Source organism: Ictidomys tridecemlineatus, chromosome 5 (genome assembly GCF_052094955.1).
Source record: "Ictidomys tridecemlineatus isolate mIctTri1 chromosome 5, mIctTri1.hap1, whole genome shotgun sequence".
Classification (NCBI taxonomy): Eukaryota; Metazoa; Chordata; class Mammalia; order Rodentia; family Sciuridae; genus Ictidomys; species Ictidomys tridecemlineatus.
Genome location: NC_135481.1, coordinates 23174339 through 23202283, shown reverse-complemented (window position 1 = coordinate 23202283; position 27945 = coordinate 23174339). Strand labels below are relative to the sequence as shown.

Genomic DNA, 27945 nt, shown 5'->3' with positions numbered 1-27945 from the left:
CAGGGTGAGATCTTGTGGGTCAAAGGGAGGGAGGGAAGGAGAGAATGAGGAAGAGTCCAGCGTGGTGGCTTTTGCCTGTAATCCGAACGACTGGGGAGGCTGAGGCCAGCCTTAGCAATTTACCGAGGCCCTAAGCATTTTAGTGAGATTCTACCCATAAGTAAATAGTAGGGTTGTGGCTCAGTTGGAAAGTGCCCCTGAGTTTAATGCATAGTACTAAAGAATTTTTTTTTTTTTTTTAAAGGCTAGGCTAAAACAGGTCCACAACCCAGCACGCACATCCCCCTTCCCAGTTGTTACGACAACCAAACAGGCTGGGAAAATTCATCCAATCAGTGTACGGGAACGTCTCCTGGTTTAACCAATGAGAAGAGCGCGCGGTGCGTAAGGCCACCCAATGGGGACGCGAGAGGTGCGGTATTTGAATCCTAGAACAAGGAGACCTCGCCGAAGATTCCAGCGGTGCGGGCCTGGAGTGCAGGCCCAACGGCGCCGCAGACGCTAGCTCCATTCTGCTTCCGTCCGTGTCCCTCCCTGGGCCGGGCTGGCACACTTGTCTTTCTCTTCCCTCATGGCGCTGCTCCGACGCCCGACGGTGAGTGTGCCCGGTCACCTCTCAACAGGGACTGCAGCTTGTGACTTGTAGCCCCCATCCCTCCTCTTCCATCCGCCTCTCGCTTGCTTCCCTCTTCTGTTTCTTGCTTTTTCATTCCAACTGGGGCTGCATTTCCTTTCTCCGGGGCTCACGGAACCCCTGGCGTTCCTGGCCATATAGCAGGTTCTTTCTGGAGGGCCTCTCGGTCTCAATTAAGCTTTCTGGTTTCCGCTTCCTCCTCCGGGTGGAAGAGGTGTAGGAAAGCTCCTGGGAGATGCCATCTGTCAGGGGAACCTCCCCATTATTGGGCCTGTTACTCGGCGAGTGGTCTTTGTTGTTAGAGAGATGTCTAAATACAAGTTCTTGGGATTTCCTTCCCCTTTTCTCAAAACGCTTTGCCAACTAAGGCTAGTCTTTGGTGGGGGTGGGGAGAACTGGAAGAAATTCCATAGTTGGTCAAGGGTTATGCCATGACTGCTTTTCAGAGTTTTCACCTTTTGCTTTGTATGAATTTCCCATTTCACTGATGTACGGTTTTGTCCTCTTAATAATTTCTTAAGTGTAGAAATTTCGCATATAATTTGAACCAGTATTACATACTGAAAGAGTCCAAATCATTTATTTATATTTGCACAAATCAAAGTATTATTAGTGTTTAATATTGCCCCTGTGGGCTTGAATTGTACCTGGATTTACTTTTGCTTTGCTGAAAACTAGAGGGACCTGACACAGCTGAGTTCCATCCTCCTGGCTACAAGGCTCTAGTTAAAAGCTGCCAGTTTTCCCTTCCAGATGAATTTAAACTTAGTCACATTACCGGGCTTCAATTCATGAGCATTAAATTTTAAAACACTTTTTTAAATTGCCAATCGATGCTGGAAAAACTGAACCAATAATTTTTTTGTGTGTGTGGTGGGTCTACTTTATCCTATAAACTTATAGTCAGGTTCTTTCTGCTCAAGAAGGGCTATAGTTTTCCCTGGCCTTTCTGTCTATCCTGGTAGGTCCACTCAAACCTCCTATAGGATTCCCAGCTCTCAGGGTTTTTTTTTTTTTTCCTCCTCATGAAATATTTATGATTTTTACAATAAAAGTGGTATGAACTGCTTTTCCTAGCAAATTTTGTTTCTAAGTATGTTCTGAATAAAGCTGGTTAAGCTGATAATTTTTTTAAATTTTACCAATTTTAAAAATAATTTTTTATACCTTTATTTTATTTATTGATTTTTATGTGGTGCTGAGGATCGAACCCGGGGCCTCGCACATGCTAGGGGAGCACTCTACCGCTGAGCCATAACCCCAGCCCCTAAGCTGAGAATTTGAGAGCTAAAAGTGTTATACCCAAGGAAACTATTTCCATTTTAAATATCCTTAATATAAGAGAAAATCTACTTTATGACCACTATATTTTTGAAAGCTATATTTCTTCTTCTTCTTTTGTTTATACTGGGGATTAAATTCAGGGACACTGGACTGCTGAGCTACATCCCCAGACCTATTTTATATTTTGTTTAGAGAAAGGGTTTCACTGAGTTGCTTAGCACCTTGATTTTGCTGAGGCTGTCTTCGAACTCACAATCCTCCTGCCTCAGCCTCCTGAGCCACTGGGTTATAGGCATGTGCCACTGTGCCCAGCATAGCTGTATTTCTAAGAGATCATTTCTACAGGAATATTTCTTATTTCTAGAATGGTATACTAATTAAAGGTTAGGATTTAAGCATTGGGATTTTAAACAGCCAGAACTACTATTAAATACTGATGTTACAGCTTTTAATAATTCATCTTGAATGCACTTATTATTCATCTCTGTAAAGGAAGAATTTTAAATAAATATAGGTTTTTAATCTACAGGGATCTCTAGCATGTGACATGGGTGCTACATGAGAAATAATAATTTTATTTGTGAAGCTTTGAAGTTCTCTTACAAACCCTCTTGAATACTCAAAATAGTTTTTGCGAGGTTAGTGAAGGATCTCTATTATAAATGAGATGTATGTGGAACAAAAAGTAACTGTTGTTATGTTAACCACCCTGTTGTGTAACCACCCACTGAGTATAAATCTCAAAAGAATTTCCAGACCTGGGGTCCAGAGATTTTGTTAGCCCCTCTGGACTGATGTAGCTTAAATAAACTTTCTTTTCAAAAAAAAAAAAAAAAAGATGTATAATGATGTGCCTAATTTAGAGTGATGTTATTAATCTCAAATAGCATATTTAGGCTTCCTAACATGTACCTTTTCCCTTTCGCAAATGGATCCCAGAATATTCACCTTTCCCAGAGCAATTCTAAAATTGAATATCTGATATTAGTTAAATATTTTCAATCATTTTAATGCCTGATTAACTTCTTCTTTTTTTTCTTTTTTTTAGTTGTCCACTGATTTGGAGAATATTGACACAGGAGTTAATCCTAAAGCCAAGAGTCATGTGACTATCAGGCGTGGGGTTTTAGAAGAAATTGGAAATAGAGTTACAACCAGAGCAGCACAAGTAGTGAAGGTAACAACCATAAGGCAAAAATGTGCATTAGAGGCTGATTTTGTGTAGACCTGAGGGACAACATGTACTGTCTTGCTCTATCCTGTATTTTCCTTGTAGAAAACTCAAAACACCAAAGTATCAGTTCAGCCCACCAAAGCAACAAATGTCAACAAACAACTGAAACCCACTGCTTCTGTGAAACCAGTACAGATGGAAATGTTGGCTCCAAAGGTAGGAAGTTCTGAATTTACAAACACACTTAGTGGAGTAGTCTAGTCTAAGTTAGACTGCAATTTTTGAAGAACATTCACAGGTAGATCTCTGCCTTGGTATCCCAATTTAATATTATGATCTTGAATAATGTTTATTACTTTAATACCCAAATATATCTAGTGGTCTTAGTGAAATTTGGTGGATTTTATTAAAATAATTCACTAAAAGAATGATCTTGTAGGGGTGGGATTGTGGCTCAGTGGTAGAGCACTTGCCTCACATGTGTGGAGCACTGGGTTTGATCTTCAGCACCACATAAATAAATAAAATAAAGGTATTGTGTCCATCTACAATTGAAAAAAAAAGGAGGAGGACCTGGCTCACAATCGGAGGCCCACAGTTCTGAGACCCAAATTCATGTAAGAGCAAGGGAATACTGAAATTCTATGTTGATAAATTATATTCTCTATGACTAATTAGTTCAATCATCCACAATGCTAACGGATCCATCAACCTGCTCTCCTTTCACCACATTCAAGTTTATGTACACTTTCATTTATGAATTACTTATGCATTTATAGGCACCATCATAGGTGCTGAAGTATAACAAAAACGACTTCACTGTTTCCAGTTCAAAAAATACATATTATTGTATGTTTGGGATTTTTCAATATTAAACATTGGATATATTTGACAAATATCTATATTAAACACTTACTGTACATATAGAATAGTATTAAGATTGCTAAAGAGACCTCTAATTTTCAGGAGATTTATCTAGAATGGGCATATGTGATACTAGATTACTTTGGGAAATATATGCCTGAATGAATGTCAAATGACTGGGGTAGCCCTTTTTATTGTCTTTAAGAAGGAGCACCTAAAGGTGGGAGAGAACACTAAGCAATGAAGTGGTCAGAGGTAACTTCATGCTTTAGTGTTGATTTTTACCCCCCTTCTAAGATGAAGCCTTGCAGTGTTACCCAAGTTGGCCTCCAACTTGTGATCCTCCTACTCATCCTCCTGTGTAGCTGGGGTTATAAGCATGTGTCCCTGTTCTTGGCTCTTAGTTGGTTTTTAAGAATATAGACAAGCTGATAGTAAACAGCATGTTTTGGGGAACCAAGGCAGCAACAAAAATCAAGGCACCAAAGTGAAAATTGGTCTGTAGTCATGTATTTTGTTCAAGCAATCTGCAGGTTTAAATTGAGTCAGGAAGGTTGTTTGAGGAAGCAGAAGAAGGTTGAAATTGAGTTTGAAATCATCAAAATTTAGATTTTATCTCATTAGGTAGTGAGGTCTCTGAAAAGTTTTGAGGAGGAGAGAAGTGATGGAAGCAGTGTTGGGAGGTATTAACAGTTGTCCAAACAAGAAGTTGGTAGGCATCTTGAACTAGTCTGGGTTTCCTCTAAGTACCTGCCTGCATCCTGGTATCTATGAAAGTTCTAGGAAATGTCAGATGTGTTAGGACTTCAAGGATATCATTTAGTATGGAGAAAGAATACTTTAGATAAATTATTTTGAAAAGAATTAGAACCTCAACAGAGGGATATCTGCCTGGAAATGCAGTTGGAAATGTGCCTGCAGTATCTGAAGGAGAGACAGACTTGCCAGCATCTACCTGGGGCCATGGTTGGAAAAAGAAGAAGCCTTTAGACAGGAGATAAAGGCTTCAAATTGAGAACTAGAGCTCAGAGCAAATATTCAAGATTGACCTTCCTTTAGGAGGCCTTTCCTTGAAGGTTTCTGGGTTTTTATCTAGGGGCCATGGTTGGAAAAAGTGCTGTTTATATGAGATAGCATTTCACATGGGTGACTTTTTGAATGCAGAAGAATGATTTGGCAGTATATTTCAGATGGTTATTCTATATATCCAGTAAGTCTGTTTTTACAGTATGTCCCAAGAAAATGACCAGAGGGATTTTAAGTAGTGCTGTAATGAATAAATATCTCTTACCTGATAGAGAAGTATCCTCTATTAGGAAATCAGTTAAATGAAGTATTTAATGAAGTATTACAAATATCATGTTTTAGTAAAGCATTTAGATGTCAAAATGCTTGTAACATCAAGTGGGAAAATCAGATTATAACAATATGTACAATACAAAGCAGACTTGCTTTTTTAAAGTGTGCATTTATATATGAAATATTTATGGGAGTTCCTTTTAAGTATTGGGCTTAAGATTTTTATTTTCCTTAAACTATTGCCTTAAAATAGTTACATAGGTACATAATTATTCAAATCAGAGAAGAAGAAAGGTGAATTATAAAAGGCCCACTGTGGACCAAAGTTGTAACTCAGTGGTAAAGTGCTTGCCTAGCATGTATGAGGCACTGGGTTCGATTTTTCAGCACCGCATATAAATAAATAAACCAAAAAAGATAATATTTGACAACAACAACAAAAAAGGACAGCTATACCAGGGCTTGGGGTATGGTTCAGAGGTAGAGCTGGTGCTTAGCATGCATAAGGCCCTGAGTTCAATCCCTAGTACCGAATAAATAAATTTTTATTTTTGAAAGAAGAAAGAAAGGAAAAATTGTTTCTTCCTGTGACTTTTACAACTCCATCTTCTCTGAGGTCTCTTGATTCTATATCTCCTTGACTGGTTGCTTTATCCTTTCTTTTTTTTTTTTTTTTTTTTGGTACCAGGGATTGAACCTAGGGGCGCTCAACCATTGAGCCATATCCTCAGCCCTTTTTGTATTTTATTTAGAAATGGGGTCTTGCTGAGTTGCTGTGGCTGGCTTTGAACTCCTGTCTCAATCTCTGGAGCCACTGGGATTATAAGCATGTACCACAGTGCCTGGAAGGTTCCTTTATTTTAAACTTCCTGACAATATTGGGCATGCTGTGTTTTAGATAAACCTTTATGGACTAGAGCTTATTTCATATGAAAGTCACTTCTGTGATTAAAAGATACCTGAATGTTCTGGTAATAGAAGTTATCAGGGATTAATGAACAACAGTTCTTTCCAATTCAAATAATTTGTCTTAGAAACAGTGAAAGGACCACTAAGTCCACAATTTATGTGGAGTTCCCCACCTTCTGGCAAGTGAGTCCTTCTACTTGCCTGTCTATAGCTTTTACTTTTTCACCTCCTCTGTTTGCAGAGTCATCACTATTCCTTTATAGCCAATCCTTGGAGTTGTGCAAATGCCAGTTGAGCATGAGTTTCTAGCAACTTTCCTAAAAAGCTTATAACATAAACCTGAAAGCAGATGTTCTCAAAAGTGTAACCTGATTACTATCTTTTCCTTTCTGCAAACCTGGAAGGCAGACTTCTTGCTTTGTAGCAGGTGAGACAACTGAATCACAAAGGGCCCTGAGACTAAAATTCCAATCATTAACAGAAGTTATTTCTGTAATTTTTGGAGAAAACTGTGTTTTGCTGATTGATGAGACCTTGGTAAACACTGAGTAGTATGAAAAGAAGGAGAAGGACTAATACCAGTACCTTGTTTGTTGGGCGCTGGGCAAACAAACAAGTTGTATAAACCATCATCTTAGCTCCCATGTAGCTTCCAGTCAAGTTGGGGGGTCTAGAAGTAAAAGGGTAGATGCTATCACAGAGGCTAGATCCAAGTTTAGGAGATATACTGGGGAGTAAACAGCTAGAAATTCAGATGATTCACTGTCAGTTATAGTCATTTTTCAAGTTTAAGAATGTTTTATGGCCTAATTTTCCCTAACACAAAAAAACTACATGTGAAAGGGATAAGCACAACTATTCACATCTTTTTTTTTTTTTAAAGAGTGATTTTTATATTTATTTTTTGTGGTACTAGGGATTGAACTGAGGGCACTCTATCACTTAACTACTACTCCTCTGTTCCCCCCTTTTTTATTATTACCGTACACAGGGTCTTTCTGATTTGCTAAGACTGGCTTCAAACTTGTGGACCTCCTGCCTTTGTCTCCCTAGTGGCTGGGATTACAAGTGTGAACCACTATTCCCAGCTTTTTCTTTTAGTTACATTTGAAACTGCTGTAAAATAGCAAAAACAATTCAGATGTATATAGAACATGTTTAATAAAAGTTGAGTTCATTGTTACCATTCCCCAATTTCAAATCCATTGCATTTCTGAAAATAATCAAGTTACCGATTTTACCTTTCTACAATTGTGTGTGCCTATGTTGCTACCAATCATGGACTGTCTGACCAGAATCAATAGTTCTTACAGTCTTTCCCCTGTGCACTTAATTGAATTATCATAAATTCAGTAAAGGAACTGTTTAATCGAAACTTACAAGAATATACTTGTGTATTTGCATGTTAAATTAACCAATCATGTCAACAGGTCCATCTCAGTTGATGTTGGTACTGGAACTTGAGTGGCCCTCACTTACCTCTACCAGCTTCTTATCCTGACAACAGGAGCTTTTCCAGTTAAGCCAGACTTTACATCATTATGGTTTCTGATAACTACTTTTAGGGAAGATGTAGCATGACTATATGGTGCATACAGTTTCTTTTTTCACAATTTTATTTTTTAGCTGATACATACAAATTGTACTTATTAGTTGGGACCTATATATCATTTAAAAACCTGTATACATTGTATAATATTCAAATCAGATTAATTTCCTTAAATGTTTTATCATGTATTTATGGTAAAACATTAAAAATTCTTTCTTGTAGTGTATTTAAAGGTATAATGCAGTATCATTATCGATTGTCATTCCACTGTGTAGAGTAGCACACCAGAACTTCTCACTTCTCTCTAATTCATTGACCAAGCTGTCCTCATCCTTCTCTCCCCCAACCTCTGACCATCATTCTAATCTTAACTCTTATGAGATCAGCATTTTTAGATCTCACATGTGAGTGAGATCATGTGGTACTTGTCTTTCCATGTGTGGCTTATTTAAAAGTCTTGATATAGTGAATTAAGTGATTCAGTTTTGATTATTTGCATGCAGACACACTGGATAGAGGATTGCACAGTCAATCTATCAGACTCAGATGACCTATACAGACATGTAAATTCTTAGAAGAATTAAATTATATTGGCTTCCTTTCAAGCAATTTTAAATTAAGAGCCAGAGCAAGTATCTTGCCTTATCCTGGTAGTGTTTCGACCTGGTTAAACTCAGGCTTCTAAGTAGGAAACAGATAAATGTGCTAAGCTGTTAAGACAGCACATGAAGCTTATGATGCTAACCTCTGACTCCTTCATCCAGATCTCCCACTACTGGCTGCCTTCATGGGAAAAGTGTAATAATGCTCAGACTTGGAAGAGCTAACCTGAAACTGGAACTATGTGTATTTATTAAAAGACACATATTTTTCCAGTCACTGTTGACCTTTCCATGGTCTCACTTTTCCTTTGGATAAAAGCTAAGCTCCTTGGCAAGGTTTTTTTTTCCTTTCCAGCTCATCTTCTCACACCTTACATGCTTTTCTCCCACTTCCCAAATCAGTTCCCAGTTCCACCTTTATTTTCTTTGTTTCCTCTGGCACTTTGTAATTGCTTTTTTTTTTGCCTAGCTATTTTCCTCCAGATCTTACACTCCCTGGTTCTTCATGCAGCCCTCATTCATTCCAGATCCTTGAGGATTGCAAATGCTTGAATAAATGGCATGCATTCCTGCCTTCTCTGTTCACTTGACCCTTCCCAGTTTAAGATCTTTGATTTAAGAGGGAAGGGCATGGTTTGAACTGTTTTTTCCATTATTGGATCCTCCTCTAAGACTAGAAATTATGATTGAATTTCAATGTAAATTAAAATTGCTTATCTGTTTTATTATATGGGTTCCTTCTTTTATATTTTTTTTACTTTAAAATATACTCTTTTGTAGACTAAAAATTCTGCTAGGCTTTATTTTGCAAGTACCTCTTATTCTTTTTAAAAGTAATGGTTTCTTTATACTTCATTGCTAAATACTTGTTTTGACTTTATAAATTTTTAATTTGTGTAATTTTTATAACAATCACCCAGTCAGCATAAGAAAATAAAATACTGGTCCATTTACTTGCTCAATCTTTGCTTACTTTTCCTATTCTATTTTCTGTTTTATTCATAGGCATGCTTTTCTGCTTTTTATTTGCCAGTTTCTCAGTTTAGAACAAATTAGTTGAAGAAAACATGCTTGTGGAAGAGGATACTGCTAAAGTGAATGATCAGCACCAGTAATCTCTGACCCTAGGAGGTCAAGTTTCTTTTATTTATTGAGTACCTACTATGTATGAGTGCTAAAATAGGTATTTGAGATACTTCAGTGGACAAAGCTAACTAAATAAATGTAAGCATATAGAGTTTACATTCTAGCAGAGATAGAAAATATTATACATAACTTATAGGTATAATATAGTAGATTATATATTCTATAAGAAAAAAACAGAAAAACAGTAATGTGCTTTAAACACTTTTTTTTAATTGTAGACACAATACCTTTATTTTATTTGTTTTCTTAAGTGGTGCTTAAGATCAAACCCAGTGCCTCACTTGTGTGCTCTACTACTGAGCTACAATAATATGCTTTTAAATTTGTTGTTGTAGGGTCCTTCTCCCACACCTGAGGATGTCTCCATGAAGGAAGAGAACCTCTGCCAAGCTTTTTCTGATGCCTTGCTCTGCAAAATTGAGGACATTGATAATGAGGATTGGGAGAACCCTCAGCTCTGCAGTGACTATGTTAAAGATATCTACCAGTATCTAAGACAGCTTGAGGTGGGTAGGCCTTTGTGTTTGGGTTCTATAAGCAATGTAGAATTTATAAATGAAGTCAACTTTTTAAACTTTTAAATTTCACCAACAGGTTTTGCAATCCATAAACCCACATTTCTTGGATGGAAGAGATATAAATGGACGTATGCGTGCCATCCTGGTGGACTGGCTGGTTCAAGTCCACTCCAAGTTTAGGCTTCTGCAGGAAACTCTGTACATGTGCATTGCTGTCATGGATCGATTTTTACAGGTCAGTCTATTTCAGGGACTAGTGCCCAAGACTTATTGAACAGTGTATTTAAGCTTCTGGGATAGAAAGCTAAGTTGGGGTTCCTCTGAAGAAAAGGCCAAAAGTCAAATTAATAGGGAAGCCAAAAAAACTTCAAGTGCTAAAATGGAAAGTAGTCCAAATATATCAAATCTTTGGTGATGCCAACCAGCTCTGGGCAATTTTTTTTTTTATCTTTTTAGCTCTGGGCAATTTTATTAGTTGTGCCTGAGTTCTTTTTAGGACTCCATAGCATACAGGTTGAGTCTTCCTTATTCTAAGTGTTTGAGAAACTTTATACAGACACACACTTTTTTTTTTTTTTTTTTTTTTACATATTTGCACATGCACACTAAAATAATTTGGAAATGGGCTGGGTACGGTGGTATACACCTGTAATTCCAGCAGTTTGGGAGGCTGAGGCAGAAGAAGCTCAAGTTCTAGGCCAAGTTTAGCAATTTAGCAAGATCCTGTGTCAAAATAAAAAAGGACTGGGATGTAGCTTAGTGGCAAAGTGCCCATGGGTTCAATCCCCAGTACCATAAGCAAATAAATAAGAAATATCTTAGAAGTGGGGCCCAAATCTAAACCCAAAGTTGTTTGTTTCATGTATACCTTTTACACATAGCCTGAGGATGGAGATATATATATACACACACACACACATACATGCATACACGCATATATATACACATACATACATAATTAGTTGTAGTTGGACACAATACCTTATTTTATTGATTTATTTTTATGTGTTGTTGAGGTTAGAAGCCAGGGCCTTGCATGTGCTAGGTGAGTGCTCTACCACAGAGCCACAACCTGAGCTCAGCCTGAGGTAGTTTTATACAGTATTTTTTAGTGTATATGTGTTTTGACTGTAACTTGTCACAGAAGGTTAGGTGTGGAATGTTGTACTTGTGTCATACCAGCACTCAAAAAGTCTTAAATTTTGGAGCATTTCAGGTTTTCATATTTTGTAGATTAGGGATGCTTAGCCCATTCCTTAGTAGTCAGTCATTTATCAAAGGGAATATAGCATCAGATGGTGTAGAAATTTATCTGAAATCACTGGTCCTCTATATTGGTTTTCCAGACCTTCATGCACCATTTCCGAAGCTTGGTGCTATTTAGTGTTTCCTCATCTGAGGCATGAGGCGTTTGGCTAGAGAATCTTAAAAGTTTCAGTTAGCTGTGGCATTGAATCACCATAGAAATAACAGGGACAAAGCAGAATTTAAGAAACAAAATAATATGGGCTGGGGATGTGGCTCAAGTGGTAGCGCACTCGCCTGGCATGCGTGCGGCCCCGATTCGATCCTCAGCACCACATACAAACAAAGATGTTGTGTCCGCCGAAAACTAAAAAATAAATATTAAAATTCTAAAAAATAAAAAATAAAAAAAAAAAATAATAATAATAAAAAAGTGTGTGTGGAGTAGACTGAGAATGTGAGACATAAAGAGGAAATAAAAAATAAGCTGAGAAGCAAAGATGATTTTCAAAATACCTATCAATTTTTAATGCACAGACACTGAATGGTGAGACGAGGTGCCAGATATTAACTGCTAGTGTGTTATCTACCAAATAGCCCCATGATAAAGATTTGTTTATTTAAAGTCGGCATTCATGATATGGGTTTAGGACCAATATAAATTCTGTCCAAACAATGTAGTAATAATTATGTTTATAATAATGGCCCTGAGAATACTGCAAAATTCTAACTAAACATAGCTTCCGTTATTCTCACTATAAAATTCTTATTGGACCAGAAAACACAGTAGTATTTTAGGTAGATTTTGAATAATGAGAGTTAAAGCAAAGTCCCGGTTAGAAGAAGAAGAAGGAAGAAGGGAAATTAAAGGAAACCTTATACTATAGATTGAGATTTTTCATAATTAAAACATTGTTGAATATTTTTTAAGCTAAACAATGGGCATGGTTTTGATGAGGATTAAGGAAATATTTGAGCCACCCATTAAATTCTCTTTCTCTTTCTCTCTCTCTCTCTCTCTCTCCCTCTCTCTCCCTCCCTCTCCCTCCCTCTCCCTCCCTCTCTCCCTCCCTCTCTCTCCCTTTTTTTTTTTTTTTAAATTTATATCTCAATTTAGACCATGCTGAGCCCAGGTCAAGGCTGCTGCAGACAAGTACTTAAGTCAGGACAGTGTGGGAGGAAGAGTGATGAGCACCTTATTCATCAGGCTTAGATTCTTCCCCTTTTCAGCAATTGAGTGATCTTGAGCTAGTATCTGAATCTCTTCTCAGGTCATCTATTTGTGATTGTAATTGAGGATAAAAGCAAGTACTTTCTAGGATTTTCATGAGGATTGGATGAGATGTTATGTTAGAATTTTAAGCATTGTGCTTGGCACATAGTCAGTACTCAAGAACAGATTGACCAAGCTCACTGGTGGTTCCTACTAACATACAGGTCTCCTGTGTCCTCAAGAGGGCCATGAGCAGAAACAACAGGTGCTTACTTCTCCAGGACTTGGTTTCTTTTCACCTTCTCCCACCCAGAGTTCCTCTTGTTAATGTGACTTCTGACACTTGTTTTCAATTAGGTTCAGCCAGTCTCCCGTAAGAAACTTCAGTTGGTTGGGATTACAGCTCTGCTCTTGGCTTCCAAGTATGAGGAGATGTTTTCTCCAAATATAGAAGACTTCGTCTACATCACAGACAATGCTTATACCAGTTCTCAGATCCGAGAAATGGAAACTCTAATTTTGAAAGAACTGAAGTTTGAGTTGGGTCGACCCTTGCCACTTCACTTTTTAAGGCGAGCATCAAAAGCTGGGGAAGTAAGTGCCTCCAACTTTATAGGAGATGATTTTTTTTTGTCTTATCTAGAAACATTGATCTAATTAAGGGAATGTTATGAATATATAGGAAACTTCCTTTAGATAAGTCTTTATGCTTATTATGTTAATTCTTCTGAGAAAAGTCTTTAGGTTCTGTATTTGTAACATTGTGGAATAGAGTGAGTCTTGAGAAAGATGTGAGATAAGTAAATTTGAATTTCTAGGCCTTCACCCAGAATTTTGCAAGATAGTAATAACTGTAATTCTTCCTGACCCTGGCTATTCTTTCATAGGTTGATGTTGAACAGCACACATTAGCCAAATATTTGATGGAGCTGACTCTCATTGATTATGACATGGTGCATTATCACCCTTCTAAGGTAGCTGCAGCTGCTTCCTGCTTGTCTCAGAAGGTTCTTGGCCAAGGAAAATGGGTAAGTGGTAGATTCAGGAAGAAATTAGTCTTTATTTTAGGACTTCATGATATGAAACACCATAGCATTTTCACAATTCTATCATTGAGGCATTTGTCGAAAGTCCAAAGGCCTAAAAGAAAGCTGCATGGAACAATTCAGAGACTGCTGATTATGCCATGATATACAAATGTATCAGAGTTGTAACGTTGAGGAAGGCCACAGGACTGCTATGTAAGATTTCTTGAGTGTTTTGGCAAGTTGTCAGGCACACCAGACTAAGCAAGGGCCAGGCCTACCAGCTCAGCTTGTGAAGACAGAATTAGCCACTTTTGGATTCAGATGAGTAGACAAAGATGCCAGCTCCCCAGTCCTTCTCTCACAACAAAACAGGATGACAAGGAAAGAAAAGGAGCCAATGACTGCAGTGTGAGTTGAGGGATACTCTCATGGAGGCACCAATTTTAGACTACCACTCAGCAATTTTATAGTAGCAGAGCAGAAAGCATCATCAGAACATAGGATGTGATGAGGAATATCTCATAACAGTTTCCCAGGGGAGATAAGGAGTGGGAGATGGAAACCAGCTCCTTCTAAGGCTGCCATCCCCTCCTGTTCCATAAGGCCTTTTGTCTAGATGTATCGGATGTGGTCCAAGTCTTGACCATTGAGGTCTATCTGGATACAGGTAAAGTTGCTAGAGCAGCATGTTGGAGCTATTTTGCTACTGTTACAGGTAGCAGTTCACATTTTACACAAGAAAGAATGTGTATACCTGAGTATTTGTATATTTGCTAATTTTAAAAAAGATTCAGAGGAATCAACCAGAAACCAAGAAAGAAAGATACTATGGGGTTCCAGGAGAACAGGATAGAAGATTGAGAGTAGGAGGGCTTTTGGTTGTAACTATTTATTGACTTTGGTGTAGTACAATTTAAATTTTGACTTTTTTCTTTTGGGGGTGTCAGGGATTGAACTCAGGGGCACTCGATCACTGAGCCACTTCCCCAGCCCTACTTTATATTTTATTTAGAGATAGGGTCTTACTGAGTTGCTCAGCACCTCATTTTTGCTGAGGCTGTCTTTGAACTTGTAGTTCTCCTGCCTCAGCCTCCTGAGCCACTGGGATTACAGGCGTGTCCCACTCTGCCCACCCTCTTTTACTTTTGCTTTTAATTGTTAAAAATATTTTATCTCCTGCCGGGCTTGGGGGCGCACTCCTGTAATCCCAGCAGCTAAAGAGGCTAAGGCAGGAGGATCACGAGTTCAAAGTCAGCCTCAGCAAAAGGTGCTGAGCAACTCAGTGAGACCGGACTCTAAATAAAATACAAAGTAGGACTGGGGATATTGCTGAATGGTCAGGTGCCCCTGAGTTCAATCCCTGGTACCAAAAATAAATAAATAAATAAAAATTTAAAAATAATAAACTAAAAATAAAAACAGTGTAATGTTAAATCTGGAAATATGGTAAATTTATTAAAAAAAGGAAACTGACAACTCAGTACAATGAGTATATCTGGTACCCACATTTCAGATACTAAATACTATTACCCACAAGAAGTTGGCAATAGCTGAGTTCAGGACTGTGTCACAAGAAGACACAGCCTAGTTTGTGCCAAGAGAGCAAGCAAGTTCTTAAAGACCATTGAGGTGACATCAAAAGGACAGAAAAACTGGCTTAAAAGGCTCTAATTGACTAAATTTGAACATCAAAAAAAAAAAATCCTACTTGATCATGGTGCACAATTTTTTTGATATGTTTTTGAATCTGATTTACCAGAATTTTATTGAGGATTTTTGCATCTAGGTTCATTAGAGATATTGGTCTGTAGTTTTCTTTCTTTGAAGTGTCTTTGTCTGGTTTAGGAATCAGGGTGATGTTGGTCTCGTAGAATGAATTTGGAAGTTCTCCCTCTTTTTCTATTTCCTGAAATAGCTTGAAAAGTATTGGTATTAGTTCTTCTTTAAAGGTTTTGTAAAACTCTGCTGTATATCCATCCGGTCCTGGGCTTTTCTTAGTTGGTAGTCTTTTGATGGTTTCTTCTATTTCCTCAATTGATATTGGTCTGTTTAGGTTGTCTATATCCTCCTGACTCAATCTGGGCAGATCATATGATTTAAGAAATTTATCGATGCCTTTACTATCTCGATTTTATTGGAGTATAAGGATTCAAAATAATTTCTGATTATCTTCTGTATTTCTGAAGTGTCTGTTGTGATATTGCCTTTTTCATCCTGTATGCTAGTAATTTGAGTTCTCTCTCTTCTTCTCTTCGTTAGCATGGCTAAGGGTCTGTGGATTTTATTTATTTTTTCAAAGAACCAACTTTTAGTTTTGTCAATTTTTTCAATTGTTTCTTTTGTTTCGATTTCATTAATTTCAGCTCTGATTTTAATTATTTCTTGCCTTCTACTTCTTTTGCTGTTGTTTTGCTCTTTTTCTAGGATTTTGAGATGAAGTATGAGATCATTTATTTGTTGGTTTTTTTCTTTTTTTAAGGAATGAACTCCAAGCAATGAATTTTCGTCTTAGAACTGCTTTCAATGTGTCCCATAGATTCCGATATGTTGTGTCTATGTTTTCATTTATCTCTAAGAATTTTTTAATTTCCTCCTTGATGTCTTCTATAACCTATTGTTCATTCTCCAAGTGATGCATGATTTTTCCTTCCTTCTTTTATGGTTGATTTTCAGTTTCATTCCATTATGATCAGATAAGATGCATGGTATTATCTCTACTCCTTTATATTGTCTAAGAGTTGCCCTGTGACATAATATATGATCTATTTTTGAGCTATTCCCCTTCTCGGTCTATTCCCTAAAGACCTAAAAAGAGCATGCTACAGGGACACTGCTACATCGATGTTCATAGCAGCACAATTCACAATAGCAAGACTGTGGAACCAACCTAGATGCCCTTCAATAGACGAATGGATAAAAAATGGCATTTATACACAATGGAGTATTACTCTGCATTAAAAAATGACAAAATCATAGAATTTGGAGGGAAATGGATAGCATTAGAGCAGATTATGCTAAGTGAAGCCAGCCAATCCCTAAAAAAACAAATGCCAAATGTCTTCTTTGATATAAGGAGAGTAACTAAAGAACAGAGTAGGGACGAAGAGCATGAGAAGAAGATTAACATTAAACAGGGATGAGAGGTGGGAGGGAAAGGGAGAGAGAAGGGAAATTGCATGGATATGGAAGGAGACCCTCAGGGTTATACAAAATTACATATAAGAGGAAGTGAGAGGAAAGGGGAAAATAATACAAGGGGGAGAAATGAAGTACAGTAGAGGGGGTAGAGAGAGAAGAGGGGAGGGGAGGGGAGGGGGGATAGTAGAGGATAGGAAAGGCAGCAGAATACAATAGACACTAGTATGGCAATATGTAAATCAATAGAAGTGTAACTGATGTGATTCTGCAATCTGTATACGGGGTAAAAATGGGAGTTCATAACCCACTTGAATCAAAGTGTGAAATATGATATATCAAGAACTATGTAATGTTTTGAACAACCAACAATAAAAAAAAATGCATCAGTAAAGGGTGGGGTAGGAAACTAGATTTTAGTCATTCGAGGTGGAAAAATAGAGTAACTCATGGACCAAAAAAAGGAAGGACAGAGGTAGAATCAAAGAGGAAGGAGAACTTGGGGTCAGAAAAGTGATTTTTTTGTTTGTTTATTTGTTTGCTGTGTCTGGTTTTGGGGGGAGTTTTTGGTTTGCTTTTTGTTGTTGAGGTTTTTTGTTTTGTTTTGTTTTGCCACAAGTGTTATCTTTTTGTTGGTTTGTTAGGTTTTTAATGATGGGAGAGTTTTGGGGTTTATATTCGTAGGATTAGAGCCAATAGAAAGATCAAGGTGGAAGACACAGAGTGGGAATGACTGATAAAGCAGCCTTCTGGCAATGGAGATGGGGAGGGAAGGAACAAAACCAAAGGCTTCAGGAAAATGTTTGATTTTTTTTTTTTTAGCAAGAAGAAGAATACATCATCCTGTAAGCATGAGGAGAGTGGGTCGGGAGTGCCTGTATATCAGTACATGCGGGATAGGGCTGACAATTGACAGATAACTACAGATTTCCCAGTGAAGTAAGACACTAGATACCCTACCGAGAACGTGGAGAGTTGAACGTTGAGAAGACTGATGAAGATCTGGAATAGAAGCCAAAGCGGATGATATTAAAAAAAAATAGTAATAATCATAACACAGAAAATTCTAGTACCCTGTGATAAGCTATGAGAATTCACTCCTCATAAGCCTTCAAAATCCAGAGAACCACTAAAGCCAGAACAGATCCAGGAAATATTTTGGCAATTAGTCTTCCTGTTTTGCTATGAATGATTTTAAATGGAATCACTGTCATTACATCTTCACCAACAATATATTCAACCTACAAAACTTCAAAAATCATAGTAGGCATCATGGATGGATATATTACAACTACAGGACGGATAGATACACAGATAATATGTATTATGTGGTACAAAGTACCAAAATTTCATTTGATATTTTGATGTACTTAGTGTACAAATTTTAAACCAACTGTTATATATTCAAACATTCAAATATTGGTTTGTTGTATCCTTCTCTTCCTTCCAAAATAGAAGGAAAGTTAATTGATTTGAGCAGCTTCTTCCAGAATCTTATTGGAATAAATGTAATAAATTCCATTTCCATTGTTACTAGTACCAAATTCGTTGGTATCGAAAGCAAAATGTAACCCAAAGCCTGTTCATATAATAAATTGCTAAAATTTCCTTAAAAAAAAAATATTGAGGGCTAGGGAATGTAGTTCAGTGATAGAGCACTTGCCTAGTATGTGTGAGGTACTAGTTTTAATCTCCAGTACTGCAAAAAAAAAAAAAAAACAAGCAGGTAAACAAAACAACTAAAATCTGAGTCCATAATATTACAACAGGTAAAGTAAAAAGGAAGCTTTCTTTTATTTATCTATTTTTTGGTAGTGGGGATTGAACCCAGAGCCTTACAAGTGCTATACAAGTGCTCTACCACTGACCTACATCCCTAGTGTTTTTTTTTTTTTTTTTTTTTAAGATCAGGAGAGTAGTGAATTAAAGTAGGAAGAATGCTAGACTTAGAAATCTGCTATGTGTGCTTTTGTTTAATGAATGAATATTAAATGGTTTTTCATTTAATATTCATTCATTTATATGCTTATAGTTCTGGGGATTCCAGGTCCTTGCATATGGAATGCAAGTGCTCTACCACTGCGCTGCATCCACAGCACTTTATTTTTTTGAGATAGGATCTCTCACTAAGTTGTCAAGGCAAGCCTTGAACTTGTGATCCCTGCCTTAGCCTCCCGAGTAGCAGGGATTACAAGCCTGTACCACCATGGCTAACAGGTTTTGTTTTTTAAAAGACAAGGTGGAGAGAGAGAGAGATGGTCTCGCTATGTCTTGAACTCTTGGGCTAAGGTTTCTGCCTTAGACTCCTGAGTAGCCAGGATTACAGGTACATACCACTGCACCCAGCTTAAACTTCTCTATATTTTAACCCCCAATGGAATATTGATTTAAGCAAGGATTATCAGTGGGTACATAAAGCATTAGATAAACTAATTATAGAGAACATGATTTACATGGTCTCAAAAAAATCATCTCATAGATACTTCTATTTTGAAGAAAAAAGATGAACCTTTCTGATAGAGGGTCTGGTGGTTATACCTTATATTAGTGAATAAGTTTGTCATTAACCATTTTTTGGGACTAGCTTTTCTAGTGCAGCAAGAGGTACGCACTCTCATATATTTAGTGTTCATGTCCAAGAGGTTTGACATGAATTCAGTTATGAGGAAACACTCAGACAAATCCAGAATGTGAGACATTCTAAAACTTGCCTGGATACTTAAAAAAAGTTATTTCAAGCCAAGAAAGTAAGGGTTCTTTTAAATTTAAAAAGACTAAAGATCCAACAGTCCAGTGTACTGCATGTTCCTTGATAGGACTCTGGATCTAAAAAGAATCCACAAAAGATATCTCCAAAGGTATTTGGAGAAATTAATTAGATGATGTTATGGAATTGTTGATAATGTTTTTATGTGAGAATGCTGTTTTGGATAGGTAAGAAAAATGTTCTTTTAAGGGATGCTTCTGAAACATTTTGAAATGACATGTCACGATGTCTACAACTCACTTTCAAATGGCTCATCCAAAATACCAATAGTTGTGCATTATTTTCATGTTTACGCTTGCTCATTTTTTTCCCACTCAAAACTATTTGGTTGATTTTGCCAGTTATACTCTGCATATGAAAGGAATTAGGTAAGCATGTAGATTTGTACAACAGAATTTGAAATTAAAAAGTTTGTACATCTTCACATGTGGTAGTCTTATTATCAATCAACAAACAGTCATCCTTTTGCTTGAATTTTCTTCTTGGGTAGGCTATGTGTTGGCTTCTCTGAGTTCTGTCTCTAGTGCTTAACTACACTGGGCCCAGCAGAGAATCCTAGTGGTTTTAGTTCTTCCCTGCCTAACAGTGTGACTGGACTCTCAAGCACAGAGCATCTACTGCTGGGTAGGGTTTTGATAGAAGGATATTTGAGATGTGCTAAACACTGTAAAGGGGACACTTTTTTGGGCAGTAGGGGATTGAACAAGGGACACTTAACCACTGAGCTACATCCCCAGCCCTTTTTTATTTGAGACAGGGTCTCACTAAATTGCTTATAGCCTCACTAAGTTGCTGAGGCTGGCCTTGAACTTGTGATCCTCCTACCTAAGCCTCCCAAGTCACTGGGATTACAGGCATGCATCACTACGGCTGATTAAGGGGCCACTTTTCTGTTTGGTTTTATTTTTCACTTTCATTTTTCTCTTTCAGTAAGGGGATAGAAGTAAGATTGAAAGTTTACTTTGCATTTTTTTTTTTAACCTGTGCAGGCTCTTTTTTTTTTAATATTTTAATATTTATTTTTAGTTTTAGTTTTCAGCAGACACAACACCTTTGTTTGTATGTGGTGCTGAGGATCGAACCTGGGCCACACGTATGCCAGGCGAGCGCGCTACCACTTGAGCCACATCCCCAGCCCTGTGCAAGCTCTTTAAAAAATAATAATTTGGGGCTGGGGATATGGCTCAAGAGGTAGCTTGCTCGCCTGGCATGCATGGGGTGCTGGGTTCGATCCTCAGCATCACATAAAAATAAAATAAAGATGTTGTGTCCACCGAAAACTAAAAAAAGTAAATATTAAAAAAATTATCTCTTTTTTAAAAAATTAATAATAATAATTTGAGGCCTTTCATACTCAATTAGGAGTCCCTCAATATCATGATTTAGTCCTGTCTCAGGGCCAGAATCATCCTGCATTTTGTGGCTATTTTAGCTCTGCTGGTACCATGAAGTGATTATTAGTCCATGAATGTTTTGAAAGGTAAGAATTTTCTTTCACAGCTTTTATATAGGTGATGTCAGTATGTGTAAGATGTGATCTCCTAAGGGACAGAATTAATCTAGCCCCTCAGTCATGTATTCTTTTTGTTTGTCTTATGTTTCAGAACTTAAAACAGCAGTATTACACAGGATACACAGAGAATGAAGTACTGGAAGTCATGCAGCACATGGCCAAAAATGTGGTGAAAGTAAATGAAAACTTAACTAAATTCATCGTAAGTACTTTTGTTTCTGAAGTTCTGGAAAGCATCAGATTATGGATTTTGTGTGTGTGTGTTTATGTTTTCATGTAAATGTATTATTGGCATATGTGAGAATCTTATTTTAGCATAAATTCTTTATTTTTTTCTAGCATAGCAGGAGATGAAACAGTGATAAACCCTAGATGAAGACTTTCTTTGAAACAAGATAGATAGGCTATTCTTGTCTAGGTAGGCCCCAGGTATAGTCAGTCAGTTGATCAGTATTATATTTTTACTCCATCCTTGTACAAGCATCTTGGCTAGGGGAGGCAGCAAGCAGGGAAGGATGGTTGGCCTATGATCAGGAAGAGAAAGCAAGGGCCCACCTTGAATGGCTATGTGGAGGTCTTACGTAAGCAGATAGTATTGCTCAGGGCCTTGTTTCCAGGTTCTTGAAGCAGTGACTAAAAGGCACTTGATGAGTAGGCATGATGAAATAAGAGGGCAAGAAGCCCCTAGAGGAAGCCTCCTGGGGGCCTGGTATATGTCTGTGTAGCCCACCTATGAGGAGGAATGGAAGGAGTTTTGGGGTTGTCCTGTGCCTGTGTGACATCAAATATCAGTGCAAACCAGCAGTCTGGTGATAAACTGCAAGGTGTTTGTACAATAGAAGAATCTCAAGTGACTTCACAATCTGATTTGCTTTCTGGCTTTCTGCCAAAATTTCAGCATGACTTAGCATGGTTTGGAAGTGTAAAGTGTTGTTAGTCCTGAAGGTATTATCTGGGATTTGCTAAGCACTAGATACCACTCATTATTGCCCAGTTGTGATGACACAATAAAGAGCTCATACCTCCCATCCCAGTGTTAGCTCATGAGAGAGAGCTTCTTCCTTGACCCATCACCTGTGTGACCAGGGATGGAAAGAAGTGGTTAGCTCTGGCTGGCTTCAGTGATTGGACATCATCAGACAATCTGGAGATTACAGTTCTAGCCCTTCAATGCTTGTGAATTAAGCTAGGAATGAGGTCTGAAGTTGGGGTCCTGACATGTGCTTAATCACAAATGACTTCTACAGGCCATCAAGAATAAGTATGCCAGCAGCAAACTCCTGAAGATCAGCACAATCCCTCAGCTGAACTCCAAAACCATCAAAGACCTCGCCTCCCCTCTGATGGAGAGGTCCTAGGCTGCTGCACCTTCATCCATGCACTTTTTGTTACTGGTGTGAAACTCTTGATTTTTGTACATAGTCCTCTGGTCTATTTCAAGAAACCTCTTCTCACACAAATTTTCTAAACGTATATTGAAGAAAAATAAAGCTATTGATTTTTCTTAAGCTATTTTGTGTGTATTTATTTGTGTATTCTACAGTGAAGAAATCAGTGGATGCTTGCTTTGACTAGTTTTTTTTTTTTTTGAGCCATTATGAATAGCATGTACATTATTGACTTCATGGGTTTGGGAAAGAAATTCCTACACTATTTACTCAAATGGAAAGAACTGAATTTGTTTTTATTTATTTAATTTTTTAGTTGTAGACTAAAAAATGGACAGTTTTTATTATCTTTATTTATCTTTATATGGTGCTGAGGATTGAACCCAGTGCCTCACACATGCTAAGCAGGCGCTCTTCCAGTGAGTCACAACCCCAAGCCCCTGAATTTTTTTTCACAATACCTTTATTCCATTTATTTATTTTCATGTGGTGCTGAGAATTGAATCCAGGTCCTCAGATGTGCTAGGCAAGCACTCTTACCACTGAGCTACAGCCCTGGCCCCAGAATTTGGTTTTGTGAAACACTAAATCACTTCTAAACTTTGATATGAATACATTGATTCATTAAAAAATTTAAAATGGGATTAGCATGATAATTTCCTTTCTGGAAACTCCTCAATTACTCTCTAATTCCTACATAGGAACAGCTGGCCCACTAGTCATAATAGATCTCTTTCTCAAAGGCATGGTTGGATACAGAGTCCTGGGAGCCCACAGGTAGGGGAAGGAAATGTGTCAGTGAGTCCTGTTAAAGTTAAAACTTGGAATGCATTTTCCTATTATGCTGCTTTAGCTAACATATGGTTTAAACGTGAGGGTTTTTGTTTTGGGCGGGGATATGTGTTTAATTATACACACACACACACACATACACATTTTTTTTTTTTAATTGAACCCAGGGGGTACTTAATCACCAAGGCACATCCCTAGCCTGTTTTTACATTTTATTAGAGACAGGGTCTCAATGAGTTGCTTAGAACCTTGCTAAGTTGCTGAGGCTGGCTTTGAACCCATAATCCTCCTGCCTCAGCTTCTTGAGTCACTGGGGTTACAGGTATGCACCACTGTGCCCTGCTTAATGTTTTTTAAGGGGGAATGAATCCTCAGTCTCCAACCACTAAAAAACAAAGAAAAATCAGAAATGTGAATTTCCTCAAGTGGTACATAGATGTAAATTGGTGTTTTTGACAGAAATATGTTAGTCAAATAAAATTGGGAAACATTGCAAATTTTGAAGATTCATACAGGCTCTGAACTTCACAATAAACTTTTTTAACTCAACACTTCCCTAGCCTAGGGTGCAGTGAAAGCTTCCTTTTGCCCCACACAAAACTGCAGTGTTGGTCAGGTCCTATGACCCAGCTGTGATGAATCCCCTTGGCCTGGGAGAATGGTTTCACTCCCCTTTCTTGAGCAGGCCAGTGCTGCCTGACTAGGATGCTTTTAACTATAGTTTTGAGCATTTAGAGGTGTGGAGTATCTTTATGTATTGAAATTGGAGGGTTTTATAGATAGCCTTGTTGAGGTAGTGAAACATGTGCCTAGAGGCACAGCCAGGTGGTCTGACTAGTGTTACAAAGGGAAGGTCTGGGCAGGAGTTTGGGATGGAGTTATGGAGAGAAAGTATGTGGATTATATGTTAAGCTGTTTTCTGTGACATTCAGTAGTTTGTAAGTCATATTGATGCACATCCACGTTTCTCATTTGTTCTTGTGGGCATCTCTGCCTGGAAGGAGCGGTGACTATGAGAAGGCTATAACTTTGGTGCTCTGGGTAAGTGGCTTCCATAGCTCAGTGTTCATCTCTCAGCCCCACTTCAGTTGAGACCACATGACTACATACTGACTAGTAGAACGTGAGTGGACATGATGTGTACAATTCCCAGGGAATGCCCTTTTAAAGGGAAAGGACTCTCATCATCTTTTAACACAGGCTGGATTTGGTAATAGCAGCAAGTCAGGTTTGGGCAGATGGGCTGGCTACAGAATGTGATGTCGTTACTTGTGGCTAGTGATTTTTTTTTGTGTGTGTGTGTGTGTGCAATTTTTTAAAAAATTTTTTTGAGAGAATTTTTTAATATTTTTCAGTTTTCAGTGGACACAACATTTTTATTTTTATGTGGTGCTGAGGATCGAACCCAGTGCCCCATGCATGCCAGGCGAGCACGCTACTGCTTGAGCCACATCCCCAGCCCAAGTTTTTAATATGGTAAATATTGATAGCTGTAACTAACAAAAGCCTAACTCTTTGGGGTCCTTAATGATATTGAGAAATATAAGAGGGTTCTTAGACCAAAGACTGTGAAGTTTGAACACCATGGCCACCCAAGGTGGGTGGCCATTGCTCATTGGGTTCTTGGTACTTTAGGCCTTTGGTTGGAGGGATCTGATGCATCTCCACCTGATGTTTGATACTGTTGTATCCTGGGGTTGTGTGTGCACATGGACACCCTGTACTTACACAGGATGGCAGTTTGCAGATGAGAGGTATGGATGGCCATTTGATCTCAGGGTAAGAGATTCCTGAACCAATTACTGAATTAGACAGCGAGCAAAATGGCAGGCCTGACTAGATCAGAGACAATAGGAAACCTGTTAAATGAATTAAAGACCCTAAAGGGAAAAAAAGCATTTTTCTGAAGACTTTTTAATTAGGGAGGAAAAAAAAAAAAGGGAAAGGTTATCTCTCACTGATCTTTCCAGTATCCCCCATATTAAATTTCTAAATATGTAGAAATAACTTCAAGAATAAACCAATTTTCTCCAAACTTTTCTAATAAATCTTTCTAGAATTTCAGTCTTTCCATTTCAGGATCTAAGCTATCTTCATGTGTAAACGTGAATCCATTTGCCTATTCAAGCAAAATCAGTCAAGAGCCTTGAGCCTCGAACTAGGCAATGGCTACAGTGATGAGGGCTACATCTGTCATCTCCTTGTATGTTCCTTTTTTCAGGTGTGTAGGGTATTAACTTGGTTCCTGTTTTGTTACCTAGAGCCTGAGAGTTCCCAGTTACACACAAATTTAAAATGCCAGTCAAAGGAAAACAAGGAAGGACCACCTTGGCACTTCTGCCTGCAAGAAAGTAGCCTGTGTGCTGTGCTAGTGGCTATTGGAGGTCCAGTCCCAATTCTTGTTCTATCTATCTACCTTCCTTCTACTTTCAGGGAGTCTGTGACTGTGAAGGTACTTTCTAAATACAGAGAGCACTAGTGTCAATAGGATTACCTTTCCTTAATTCATTACATCATGGCTGTATTTTCCTTTTTCCTAACTGGTCATAAAGTAGAACTGAAATACCCTATAAACATTGTCACTGTCATGGAATGATGTTTACTCCCTGTTCTTGAAGTAAATATAAGAGAATTAAACGTTAATCTTCTAAATCTAGATCCATCTCCCCCTCCCTCCCATAGTTAGCCCTTGATGATCTCGTCCCACGATCTTGAGAATCCTGAAATAGCATAAAGGGCTGCTCAAACTCTTAATTCCCCAATAGCTTTACAATGATTATGACAACTGAATGGAGAACAGGTAGTGACTTGTCATTCTTGAAACCACTCTATGGACGTTACCTTGTTTCCAATTTTTCACTATTACTGCAATAAACATTGTACCAGTTTGCTAGGTCTATCTTTATAAAGTATCACAAATTGGGTAGTTTAAACAAATGAAATTTATTGCTGCACAGTTCTAAGAGTCTATAAGTCCACAGGGTTGGTTCCTCCTGAGGGTTGAGAGAAGGATCTGCTCCAGGCCTTTCTCCCTGACTTGAAGACAATTGTCTTCTTTTAGCCCCTTATAATTATTATAAGTTATAATAACTTCATCTTGATTTTATTACTTCTGCAAAGACCTTATTTTTAAATAAGGTCATATGCTAATGTACTGGGGTTGTTATAGTTTGGATCTTGAATTTCCCCCCAAGACCCATATGTTGAAAGCTTGGTCCCCAGTCTGTGATGCTTTCAGGAGGTGGTGGAATCTTTAGGAGGTGGAGCCTAGTGGAAAGAAGTTAGGTCATTGAGATGTGCCATTAAAGGGACTCCAGACTCTCCTGCTTTTTGCTTCCTGCCTGTCATGGAGTGGCTTCCTCTGCTAAGTGTTCCTCCTTTGATGTGCTGCCATGCCACATGCCCAAAGGTAATGGGGCCTAATAGCCATGGACCGAAGCCTCTGAAACCATGAGCCAACATAAACTTTACCTCTTTTTATATCAGGTATTTGTCAGTAGCAAAAGGCTAACACAGAAAATTGGCTCTGATAAATAGGGTCATTGCTATGACTATACTTGACAATATCATTCAGAATCCTTTGAAATTGGTTCATGAGAGGAGTTTGGAAAGGTTTGGAGCAGTGGGCTAGAGAAAACCTAGAATGCTCTAAGTGGAGCCTAATGGGCAATTTTGCTGAGGGCTTAGAAGACCAAAATGCTGATAGCAATGTGAACAGTAATGGTGACAAAGAATTTGAAGACATTATGTCCATGCCCTGAGACTTTGTGGGAGGCCAGTTGAAAGGTGACAGATTGGTGGAGAAAAATTTCAAGGCAGTGCACCATTCAGGCAGTGATATGGGTATTACTGGCTGCTTTTAACCAAGTTTATTGTGACAATCGGGAGCAAAGCAAAACAGTAGAAAAACAAATTGGAAAACTTGCAGTTTGGCTAGGAAAGGAGTCCTTTTAAAGGTGCTGCCAAGGAGGGTGCAGTTACTGTTAAACAGAATCCAAGCACTTTGCACTGGGGCGATAGGAAAGCTGTCTTGAAGATATGTTAGGATTAGGCCAGACACTCGTTTCAAAGACTTGCAGGACTGTCTAGGAATTGTTTCCCTGGAATTTGATTCCCTGTGTGCACTCAGGTAAAGCACTCAGTTCCAACAGGTCCTAGTGGCAGATCATGGTGCCATCAGATCACGGTGCTGGTTTTGCAGGCATGTAGAACGGAAGAGGTATGCAGTCATGGAGGCTTCTGCCCATATTTCAAAGAAAAATCTCATATGCCAGGCAGTGCAGGGCAGGGTCTGAGTTCCTGCAAGTAGCCTCACAGGGCCAAAGCAAAGCTGCAATCAATGGGACCCCTGAAAGGCAGAAATGCAGGAATGTGGAATGTCTACTAAAGGAAGGTGCCAGAAGTATGCAGAGCCCTCCCAAGAGAGCAGCCAGTGAGTCACAGTGTAAGGTCATGGAGTGGGGCTGCCCAAGTTCTTGAAGCCCACATTCTGTCAGTGCCCTGAATACCAGACATGGAGCTACAGAATATGACGTTTGCCCTGCTGGGTTCTGGTTTTGCTTTGGTCTAGTCCCTCCTTGCTATTTTCCTATTCCTCTCTTTTGAAATGGAAATGTCTACCCTGTGCCATTGCATCTCAAAAGTATGTAACTGATTTTTACAGGGGCCTAAAGCTAAAAATTTCTGCTTTAAGTCTCAGAGGAGACATTTGAGCAATACTGGAACAGTTAAGACTTTTGGGACTCTTGGAAATGGGCAGAATACTAGTTTGGACTATAATATTGCCCAAAGGCCCATGTATTGAAGACTTGTGGTGCCATTAGATCATGGTGCTGATTCCCAGCTCATGGCACTCTCAGAAGGTGGTGGAGTCTTTGGGAGGCAG

General features: G+C 38.4%; 1 protein-coding gene across 1 annotated transcript; it reads left to right on the top strand.

Annotated features, from left to right (window-relative positions):
• The first annotated feature begins 270 nt into the window (after positions 1-270).
• Ccnb2 (cyclin B2) lies at positions 271-22392 on the top strand. The gene is made up of 9 exons (XM_005316628.4): positions 271-595; positions 2967-3095; positions 3195-3308; positions 9797-9967; positions 10056-10214; positions 12795-13031; positions 13325-13465; positions 20972-21082; positions 22128-22392. Exons 1-9 carry the CDS (start codon positions 572-574, stop codon positions 22236-22238), a joined length of 1197 nt encoding a protein of 398 aa, XP_005316685.1. The 5' UTR covers positions 271-571; the 3' UTR covers positions 22239-22392.
• The last annotated feature ends 5553 nt before the right edge of the window (positions 22393-27945 follow it).

Coding starts and splice junctions, on each gene's coding strand:
- Ccnb2 (XM_005316628.4), top strand. CDS start 572: ATGGCGCTGCTCCGACGCCCGACG. Junction 596..2,966: donor CGCTGCTCCGACGCCCGACG/GTGAGTGTGCCC, acceptor TCTTTTTTTTAG/TTGTCCACTGATTTGGAGAA. Junction 21,083..22,127: donor AAAACTTAACTAAATTCATC/GTAAGTACTTTT, acceptor TGACTTCTACAG/GCCATCAAGAATAAGTATGC.